This window comes from Thamnophis elegans, chromosome 1, assembly GCF_009769535.1.
Source record: "Thamnophis elegans isolate rThaEle1 chromosome 1, rThaEle1.pri, whole genome shotgun sequence".
Classification (NCBI taxonomy): Eukaryota; Metazoa; Chordata; class Lepidosauria; order Squamata; family Colubridae; genus Thamnophis; species Thamnophis elegans.
In genome coordinates this window covers 75721862-75732080 of record NC_045541.1, presented here as the reverse complement: position 1 = coordinate 75732080, position 10219 = coordinate 75721862, and the positions used below count along the sequence as shown (strand labels likewise).

The 10219-nt window shown below is 39.4% G+C and overlaps 1 protein-coding gene across 1 annotated transcript in view; it reads right to left on the bottom strand.

Annotated features, from left to right (window-relative positions):
• Positions 1–2220: 2220 nt before the first annotated feature.
• LOC116520161 overlaps positions 2221–10219 on the bottom strand; it is a 114105-nt gene continuing 106106 nt past the window's right edge. Inside the window, exon 15 of the mRNA XM_032234315.1 lies at positions 2221–9213. Within this exon, the coding sequence (XP_032090206.1) occupies positions 7607–9213 (1607 nt within the window). The 3' untranslated portion in view covers positions 2221–7606. The remainder of the gene's footprint in view (positions 9214–10219) is intronic.

Here is a 10219-nt window from a genome sequence, read left to right as displayed (position 1 = left end):
TAAATATTTTAGGGGGGAAATAATAAAATAATTTGATTGCATAAAGATGCACACCCTTAAACTAATAACTTCATTGAAGCACCTTTTGATTTCATTGACAGTATTCAGTCTTTTGGGTAAGAGTCTATCAACATGGCACATCTTGCCTTGGGAATCTTTGCCTATTCTTCCTTGCAAAAGCGCTCCAAATCTATCAGATTGTGAGAGTATTTCCTGTGCACAGGCCTCTTCACGTCACCCCACAAATTTTCAGTTGGATTCAGGTCTGGGCTCTGACTGAGCCACTCCAAAATTTTAATAATCTGATAGTTGTTTTTTTTTATTTCCAGGCATGCATTCGGTCATTTGTCATTTTGAAGTGTACAATTCATCTTCATCTTCAGCATAGGCCTGAAGGTTTTGTGTCAAAATTGACTGATGTTTGAAACTATTCCTAATTCCCTCTACCTTGACTAAAGCCCCATTTCCAGCGGAAGAAAAGCAGCCTCAAGGCATAATATTGCCACCATTATGCTTCACTGTGGGAATGGTATATTTTTGATGATATGCAAGTGATGTTTTTAACATCATATACAGGTTTTTGAATTATGGCCAGAAAATTCAAGTGCATCAGACCTACAGCACATTTTTTCACGTGATTTTGTCATACCTGATGCAGATTTTTGCAAAATGTAGCCAAGCTCAGATTTTGTTTTTCTTTGCAAGAAAAGGTTTCCATCTTACCACCATACCCCAAGCCCAAATATATAAAGAGTACTGAGAATGTTGTCACATGTAGTATACAACCAGTACTTGCCTGAAATTCCTGCAGCTCTAATATTGCTCTAGGTCTCTTGGCAGCCTCAAGGACCATTTTCTTCTTGTTTTTAAAAATCAATTTTGGAGGGACATCCAATTCTTGGTAATGTCATTGTTGTGCCATAGTCTCTTGACTTGTTGATAACTCTCTTCACTGTGTCACATGGTATATTCAATGCTTTGGAGATTTTCTTTGGTTCCCTTTTCCTAAGCAATACCTTCCAACATTGAGATCCCTTTGATGGGCTTGATCAGTCATTTTAACTGATGGCAGATGTGTAGTGACTAGTATTTTTACCATCAGTTTGAATGTGATTGATTAATTCTGAACACAATCACATCCCTACTTATAAGGGGATGCACACGCTTATGCAATGTTTTTGTTTTATTCCCCCCCCCTTAAAAGATTTCAGTTTCAATTGAATTATACAGCTTACATTAAAGGTGGAGAAACTTCTGAAGTGATTTATCTTGGTCTGGTTTTTTTTAAAAACATTTCAAAAACCTGGCATTTTAACAGGAATGTGTATACATTATAACCACTGTAGACACCTGTTTACAGACCATACTCTGCCTTTATGTCTGTGCCCACAAAATGTTGCTGACAAGAATAGAAACAGCATTAAGCCAAACTATATGTGTTGAGTGTGCAATTGTATGCAGAAGCTGAGACAAACAATGCTTTGAAACACATAGCTCCAGCAGACCATAAAATACTGGCAGGAAACAGAGAGGAAAGTATTACAATGGCTTTCACAGCCCCCAGACTTGAATTTTATTGAAAACCTGTGGGCAGATCTCGAGCATTCAGTCAATGGAAGGAAACCTAAAAATATTTCTGAGCTAGAAGAGGGATTAGAGAGGGGCTTTTAGTTGGCTACAGGAAATGCTGGAAAATTTATTTCTGTCAAAGGAGGTGAAGGGGGATCAAGGTGGGGCCTTGACCTTGAATCATACAGCTAATAGACCAAGTTGGCAGAAAGGTAGATTTACCACTGCAACATCTAGAGATTGGATGAGCTTCTGTTCACTTAGAGATTTATTGGGGGGAAAATTGATCCCAGGTTCCTAAACATTCGCATACAATTGTAAAACGTATTGCATGGAAAGGATTTCAGATTACCTTTTACATGGCAGCTGTATTGTACAGAGGTCTCAAAAACATTTTCAAGCTGGGGAACTTGCCTATGGAAATGAACAACCATTATTGTCCACCAACAGACAATTACCTAAAAATATTCCATGAAGCTTCCAGGTTTTGGTTCTCACAGCGCTTTGCATTTAAGAGTGGAATTCTTCATTTTTGTCATATATTTGTCAGGTGGCTTTCCTGCTGCTGTGGCTGACTGAGCTTAGGCTGAACTCGGTAATGAAACCCGAGTTTCCCGTTGGAAATCAACATTATCGTTCATGGTTCCCCATCTGGCGTGGAAGCAAGCAAAGAGCTTGCTGCCATTAAATGAGAAGACTGGGAATTTTGCAGTTGTCACATGAATGATACAGCTCTGGCCTTTGCACAAAGTCTCACAGTCAAATTATTATCTTCCTACAGAATAAGCCTGAAAACATGAACATTGTGCTGACAAGCATGTTTCATTTTATGATTTCCAAGAAAATGTTTGAATGCAATTATACTGCAAGGAACCATTTCCAATCTTTCCTTGAAGCCTCAGCTTGTCTACAGTGTGGTTATAGTGGATTAAACCATGCCTAAATTGTCACAACCCAAACTCTTGTTAAACCAAACCCACAAGATGAGCAGTAATGGATCACACTCGGACTGCCATCCCTCCGGTGATGGCATCTGAGTAGTTTAGCCCGAAAACTCATCATACCAGGGGACAGACTGGCAACTTGCCAAACATTCCCAGAGAGCAAGTAAAGAATTCACATGCAGCAATTTGTTCCAAAGTCTTGACTGTTATTACAACCATGTAAAACACAGCTTTTCAACATCCTGTACAATCCTTTTGGATTTCTTTTTAATGAATATTTTTGCTTTATCTTCCCCCAAAGCAGACATAAAAGAGAATGACAGCAAGACTACATCACACAGAATTACCTTGGAAGGAAGCTCTTTGAGGTGTCAAGAGTAGCCGTTAACATGGGACATTTTAGGGTGACAGTGGCAGCAGACCTATCAAGTGCCCAAACGGGGCCGTCTACTGAACTGCAGGCTGTTCCAACTTTCAGCAGTGGGGAAAAGTCCAGAATCCAGAGCTGAATCCCTGCCTCGTGCCTGCACTATTCTGATCCAAGAGTTGGAGCTGGTCCATCAAGATAACATTAACTTTAAAATGAAATACATCTTAGCTCTACTTAGGGAATTGAGGGGGGGGGGGATTCCCTGATGTTTCCCTGAGTTTCTGAAGGAACACTGTTTCTCATACTAAGGAACATTTAGTTCTAGAGCTGATCAAAGTTCGCTTCCATGCAGGAGCTCAGCTGGCTTTGCTCTAAGAGCTTGCTACACCTCATCAAAGTAAAGTTGATGCCTTCCCCATCTTATTAGTGCAACAGCCTGGGGAATAACAGCATCAAAACCAAACCTCAAGAAACGGCCTTATACAGGCTTATTCTGATCAAAATCAAACCAGGCATTACTGAAGTCTAGACAGAAATCCATGGAACTCTTTTAATATAGTAACATAGTTTGTGGAAGGATATTATGGAAGTAAAAGGCTTCCACACCTTCAATGCTGCCAGAGTCTGTTTTCCATCCCAAATAGCCTCTAGCAATGAAAATTCTAAAAGCAAGACTTGCATGTTAAACCTCATGATCTCACTGGAGTGCCTGGGTTAGTTCTTAACATCCTAATCAGAGTGTTTAATCCTCGTTCTTAGCCATTCCAGATGAATTCCTTAGCAGAAGAGCACACTTGAGATTTATTGGACGTTTTCCTGGGATGTTTGACTTGTGGTGAAACACTTTCAAGATTTGCTCTATCCTGTAACCCACAAGTTAAAAGATGGTTGGAAAACTACGAAGTTGGAGTACTTCCCTCATATCACCCCAGCTTTGGATACGGTTCCAATGTTGTTCTTGTGGAACATGGTTTAAAGTGGCATAAACATGATATTAGGTCCAGTAACGGGTTTTTTTTTTTTGTCTTCTCTTTTGCAAAGACTGCTTTCAAATTATCTTTGGAAGAAATGGAGAAAGGAGGAGGAGGAAAAGGTGAAAGAGTAATAGATGGATTGGGCATTCAGAGGATTTAGGCATTACTCTTGATTTCCAAAACACTTTAGATTTCCATTTCATTCATAGAAAGGAAATCTTTTTGGGAAGCCTTAAGCACTAGCTTCCAGTTTTACTTTGGTGGCTGCACTACTAGAAAATGCTACATCTTCAAGCACATCTAAAACTATAGTTTATTCAGATTTTAAATATCTGCTCAATTGTAATCATATGAATATCTTTTCATAATACAGTATGCAGCGTGACACATGCCTACATGTAAAGCTATATTTGAATTGCTAACATAAATAAGACAGGTACAATTTTAAATAATATGCACATGGATGAGTAACCTGTCTCATCCTCTAGGCAGTAACTACTTTCATTTAGGAAACAAATTTTTTTTGTAACTTTACACAAGATTAATACCATTACACAAGATTAACCTCTGCGTGGCCAAATAGGTTTGTGTGTATACCGGTATGTATTGTTCTCTGGATTCAAAGTATTGCCTTCCCTAATATTAAAGGGGATACATTAATGCCTTGAGAATAAGGAGTTCCTTTCTTGGACTTCATTCCACCTAAAAGGCATGCTGATGAAATTAAATTTTATGGGTAAATTGTTTTGGCGTCTGGGATTTGCTTCAAAGAGACTACGGTACTCAATCAAAAAATGCTATATCTTTTGAAGGTAGGTAAGCAGATTATTTGTCTTCCTGTCATAGTCCATTCTTTCAAAGAATAAGAGCTCCTGGATCTCTTTCAGCTACAGTTTGACATTTTAGTAGGGTGCTTCGTCCTAGAGTTTCAAGTCTTTGGTCTCTTGAAAAAAACAAAAACAAGCAAAAAAACAAAACACCTCAAAAACAAAAGACATCCAGCTAGGAATATGTAGAAGCTTTTGTTTTTGTGTTCTGAAGGACATCAATATTTTCCTATGAAGGAGCATTTGGAGAAGAGCAGATTTTCCTGACCATTAAATACTTATTTTTGTAGTTGGAAAAATATGGCTAATTAGCCAATGAGTCAGCCAGCACTAAGGTAACTATGCACAATGGGGAGCGTGTTAAAATTGAAGCTATATGTTGAATAAGGCCTGTGATATGGATGGTGATGGGCAGTTTTGTTTTTTAAACAGCACAATTTCCTATCAGGTGCCTCTCTACTGAAGACGCAAGCTTTGCCCCTGGCCCCATAATTCAGCAACAGTCTTGCTCAAGTATAGTGGGGAGTAGGGCCAATGTCCTTCTCCTATGTCTGTGGGGAAAAAATTAGGAGACCATAGGAACTGAAGGGCCATAAGAAGGCCCTTAAAAGTGAATCTCCACCAGTCTGTGGCTGAAAAATATAATCAGGTTCTATTTGGGAGCAAGTGAAAAAGGTCTAAAATGCAAAGCTACCTTTCTATGTTTCTCCAGTATAAAATTTGCTTATGGTCAAGAGTGAGAGGCCACCAAGACAGGTGGCAAGCAAAGGTGACAGAAGTGAATTGCTCAATTATCAGTTATGAAGTACTGAGGTGCACCTGCTCTCCTGCAACAGACACACACACATACACACACAATAGCAAAAGGGAAAAGGCCCAATCAAATGGGCTTTGCTGCTTTAAAAGAAGACACTTGCATGTTTTCTACACAGAGGAACGCAACTTTTCTTTTCCACAATTCTAAACCCCGTCTTGTTCCAGAAATTGGGCATCAGGTTATGAGTGCGACATTTGAGCACATTGGAAAATATAGACCAACATTTCTTTAACTTGGACATCAGCTAAGCTTTAAAAAAAAAACAACTAAAAAACTAAAAAGAAAAAATAATCTCCTAGTCTAGAACAATGCACCTAGTCTGGTGCTGCCTGGGTAGGTATAGGGCAGAACACAAGATAAAATATATGCATAAATTAAAAATATTCAATTGTCCAAGCTCAGTCCTAGATAATATTGAACTCTTTACATGTCCCATCATCTGCAACCTAACGACATGCAAATTGGAGCCCAGAATCTGGATGGACATGGAATTGCCTCCCCTCTTTACAATAAACACTAGGCTCCGCTTCTTGGCATCTTAAAGTAACACTTACACCTTGCTTATTAGAATTCCTTGAATTGTCCATTGTTCTTGCAGTGGGAAATGTGTGTCACAGATTTAAGGCATGAAGGTATTTAATGTGCATCTGATGCTGCAAAATGTAACTGATGTAAAAAAGAAGAGGCATGCACTGCAGAATTATAATAGTCTGAATGAGTTATCACACCTTATTAAAAACAAAAGGAATCCTAATTACAGAAAAACTGAAAACTCGGAGTACAAAATATTTCTCATACACCAAAGAGGATTCCATCTTTTCCTTCTGTTGAATTTAACTGCTACCAATGCAGCCATGAATTTTGCATGCGCTGAAGAAAATCTCAACTGGATTATAAATCAAATAAAAGCTTTGAATCTTTACCCTTGTGAAAGTAATGCATCTCAGTTTCTCCAGGACACAATTCTACTTGGAACTGCATCCTGGAGAAACGGAGATGCATTACTTTCACAACTGTGTAGCAGCTAGGAAAGTTATAAACTTGATCAAAGACTACTTTAGGGAATTGTCTTAGCTACCAATATTTTCTCTATTTTTCTTCTAATATCAGTGCAAGAACTGTTTATTAATCAACACAATACTCATCTAAGGTAAAAGAGTATTTCCAAAGGGATGCCAATGGCACGAGGGCAAATAAGATGTCACAACTTCCTTAGGATGTGAACGTTGCATTGTAGTGCAATCAGAACACTTCTTGCTTGCATTCCAAACTAATACTTCCTGTAATAGATCCTTAGAGGATCCATGCTCATAAATTGAGGATTGAACAAACTTAGAAACACCGGATAGCATATTGCAAACCTTCTACCTGACTATCTGGATTTCTCTCTGAAGCTACCCATGTGTCTGTAACGTATTGAAAAGTTCAACTGAAGGGACTGATGGGATCTCCTTTCTCTTGACTAAATGGCATCACTAAACAAGGAGGTATGGTGGAACGAGAGGAACCAAACTTTTAAAAAGGCATGTCAAATTGTCTGATTTTAGTGAAAGGACACACATATGATGTGTGCTTGATATGCATAGATGCTATGAAAATTAACTTCCCTGGCATATATAGTATGCACAGCGTCATATGTAATAGTATATTAGCTACAGTACTAAATTGAAACAGAAACATTACTATTGCTACTGGGGAAAAAACAAGTATTACTGGCCCAAATTTCGAACTGACCGGTTTCTTCTTCCTAAAGTAACTCCTTTTGGACTTGCTGCTCTTCTGAATTATGTCTTTCATTTCTCAGCTGCAAGGGTTTGGAAACACTGATCTTTTTAGAAAGTTAAATTTGTTAAAACATTTATCTAGCGAGGAAAAAGATGAGACGTATAATTCAAATACTTTGGCGAATCACCCGGATCTTGTAAGAAGCTCTGTGCAGCTTTTAGCTGCCGGCCTGGCCTGGCCTTTGAACTTTAACCTGAATTCCTGAATACATTTTGATGAACAAAGCGATCACCTTCCTAATTTTGCTTCAGGCTCTGCCTTCCTTTCCAAACTCTTATGGAAAACATTATGTAACCCAAATTTCCTCTTTCCCGGTAATTCTAGAATGTGACTGATTTAGACATTTGCCCCATGGGAGAACAGCTTGAAGAGAACGTGTTCTCTGAATGTGCTTTGAAAATCTTGGGTGGTACTTTTGGTTTCTGAAATGCAGGTGAACCACCCGGAACATTTTGCAACTTCTGAACACAATCACCAGCTACCTCAACTTTCCCGGGGACAAGATTGTATTTTTCGCCATCCGCTGTATGACAGTGGCTGGTCTCTGGCAAAGGGAGAGCCAGCTGCTTTTTGCTCAAGCAGTCTTGCTCCGTGGCGTAAGCCAAATGAAGAGGGGTGGTGGTTTTTATAATTCTGAAGGGGCTGTGCTGATCCTGCAACACAGGAGACGAAGTAGGCCGGGCTTGGAGGCCCCCAGGCAGCAAGAGGGCATCACAGCCAGGCTCAGAAAGGACCGGCACGCTGCCTCCCCCAGACAATTGTTTGGAATGTGGCAGCATGGGGAATGAGGTGAGCTGGTCATCAATTTTTGGCAGTTCTGCCAAATCTGTCATTTCTTGGGTTTGCTTTTGGAGATGGTCTATCTCCCCAAGTGAGGCAGACTTGGGTATAGAAGACCTTAATACTGGTGTGCAGAGTTCAGTTTGTGGTATTGAATCTGCCAATTTCGTAGAAACGGGCACTTGTTTTTCTTCCTCGTTTTCGTTTTCAGACAGATTTTCGTACTGAGATACGTTAGAAGGCCGTCGCTGGCCATCTTGGAAGGGGGGTGAAAGAACAGCAGATGTCCTCTCTCTGAATGGCACTACTAGATTTCCTGGCACGTCGTGTGGTATAAAGAGGCCGTGTTCTGCTGCAGAAGAGGCCTCTGTACATGGGGGATGCTGTAAATCATCTTTAAGCAAGGCAGCATCTTCAGATACTAAATCTTCAGAGGAGCAGGTTGTGCTCTCCTGCTCAAGAGCAGCTCCATTTTGCACAGAGGGTGCTGAGTCTAAATGATGCAGTGACTCCGATTTTGTTAACGAAGTTGTACTGTCGTGGCTGGTAGACAGGTCAGCTTCCAAGGGTTGAACCTGCAGGTGAGACTCCCAGGCAGAACTGACTGTTGTCTGAGCTTGTAGAACAGGGGGAATAATGTGGTCCCTTTCATCTAAAGGAATGTGTTTATTTTCCTGTAAGCTACACTTCTCAGAGTTACTGCTTTTTAATGAATTATCTATCCCACTGTGTGAAGCCACATGTTGATCTCCCCCCACTGTCTGAATGTTATCTAGTATTATAGGATTCTCCACGGAAGATACTTTATTGGCACTTTCTTCCTCTTGGTGCTCCTCAGTTTCAAAAATTTCATTTGGTGGAAATCTTTGGAAAGGATTGTTATGCATATCCGCCAGTTTGTTCTGCAAGGCTGTTCCATTGTGCTCTGGAGAAGTTCTTTCCTGTATTGCCATATTTGAGTTATCAATTCCTTCTTTCAGGCAGTGAGGATCTTTATCGGGAGAAGATGGTATTATGACATCTTTATCATTGTTGAAGTCACCGATGGCTGTTTTCTGGCCATTATTGGCTATACTGGATTTCATTGAGAGTAGATTTAGAGAAAGTTCCATCCCCAGGGATGTTTTTGGGAATTCTTCAGATTTTGCTGCAACAAAAAGATATAAAGTCTATTAGATGAAATCCATGGACAAACATGAAAGGTAGTGACCTGGATTTTATTTTGTTCAAGTAATGAAAAGCAAATTAAGCATTGTAAGCAACTTTCTAGGGACAATAACCACTGAGATTAGGAAGAGAAATATGACAATTATCTCAGGTTTTCTTAAACAGTGTATGAAACACTTAAAAAGGTTTCATACACAGGACTCCTAGAGAAGAAATGGCAGAGCTGATGAGTGTGACTAAGAACAAGAAGCTGATAAGTAGATTGGCTCCTTCAACCCTCTTTGGAGAGGATGCAAGATTTTTTAGATTTTTAAAATCTTGCTTTTATTATTATTTTTAAATAAAAAACTCAAGGCGACCAACATACTCATTACTCCTTCTCCCTCCTATTTTTCCCCACAACAGCAGTAACGGTAGGTTGGGCTGAGAAGGAGTGACTGGCTCAAATTTACCCAATGCCTAAGGGATTGTCCATGTTCTCCCTACAGTTGCTCTTCACAAGGAGTTTGCAAGATGGGAGAGCTGGGAGATGGGAGAATTTGCCATTCTTGCTCCAGCCACGGTGAACCTTCAAGGGAGTTCTAAATTTGCCCCCCCCCTTTTTTTTTTTGCTAACCACCTTAGAAATTGCCTATTAAGTCCTTTAAAGAAATTAGTCATCTTCAAAATCATAACACTAGAAAAACTGGGTGAGTGCTTAATCCTTAATATAAGATAATGAAATCATATTTTTATCAGCTTTAAGAATTCAAAATAAACAGAAAAAAAAGATAAAGTTTTGGATGTAGAACATTTTAAATGAATGAAGAACAATATGTACAAGTATTTATCACTGGATATAAAAAAAATTGAATGAAGGTATGAAAATTAAGAGGGAAATAAAAATGTCAAATCAAGAGAGTAATGGGAATAGTTTCTTCCTGCACACAGATCAGCTGCAGCTGCATATATAATCATAAGACAGTGTGTGAAGGTCAGTCAATCAA